At 33.6% G+C, this 706-nt stretch overlaps 1 protein-coding gene across 1 annotated transcript in view; it reads right to left on the bottom strand.

Annotated features, from left to right (window-relative positions):
* The window catches only part of LOC108573601 (diacylglycerol kinase eta-like), a 36,095-nt gene continuing 35,389 nt past the window's right edge, over positions 1 to 706 (bottom strand). Inside the window, exons 18-20 of the mRNA XM_017936064.1 lie at positions 603 to 698; positions 402 to 533; positions 1 to 291 (exon numbers count right to left, since the gene is read on the bottom strand). Coding sequence (XP_017791553.1) covers positions 1 to 291; positions 402 to 533; positions 603 to 698 — 519 coding nt within the window. The remainder of the gene's footprint in view (positions 292 to 401; positions 534 to 602; positions 699 to 706) is intronic.

The raw sequence follows: 706 nt of genomic DNA on the forward strand, positions 1-706 counted from the left end.
CTAATTATTTAGATCATTGATAGCTTGTAAGATTCGTTTAACATGTCCTACTTTTGTAATACCAAGTTCTTTGAGATCTCTGCGGGCTAGTGATAACAATTCCCTACCTCGTATATCATGAGAAACGAACTTGTCTGTATATTCACCCAATTGTAGATTCTCCAACCAGGAACACACTTCTTGTACGCCCCATGTAGTAACTTGATCCCGAGCAGCATGTATTCCAGAATTACCTCCTGAACGTCGGAACTTCATCCAGAATAAACCTTTATGTCTATTCTTTTTATCTCCCTACACAAAAGTAGCATTATTCAATTTTCATGTGTAATACATATCGTTAGCTTAAATACATAATAAAAAATTAAGGCAAAGAAATATTTTAAATTATACATTATATATACCTGTTCATCTGAGGGCAAGTTTTGTAAATATACTAATCCTGTGCCTCCTTCATCAAATGTACATTTTTTTAATTCTTGTTCCATACTGGCCAAAGAAAGGGATAACTTACTTTCTAAATCTTCCCGTAATCTCTATAACATATAAATTTCATCATTAATGGCGTATCAAAATAAATTATTAACAACATACAGGACACTTACTAAATTATGCGCTTTATCTCTAAGTAATTCGCACGAGTCTTCATAAAGTTGTCTTGCACTTGACACCAACTCTGTGATTACTGGCCTTAAATTGGTCTGTTGAG

This window comes from Habropoda laboriosa, unplaced genomic scaffold, assembly GCF_001263275.1.
Source record: "Habropoda laboriosa isolate 0110345459 unplaced genomic scaffold, ASM126327v1 scaffold128, whole genome shotgun sequence".
Classification (NCBI taxonomy): domain Eukaryota; kingdom Metazoa; phylum Arthropoda; class Insecta; order Hymenoptera; family Apidae; genus Habropoda; species Habropoda laboriosa.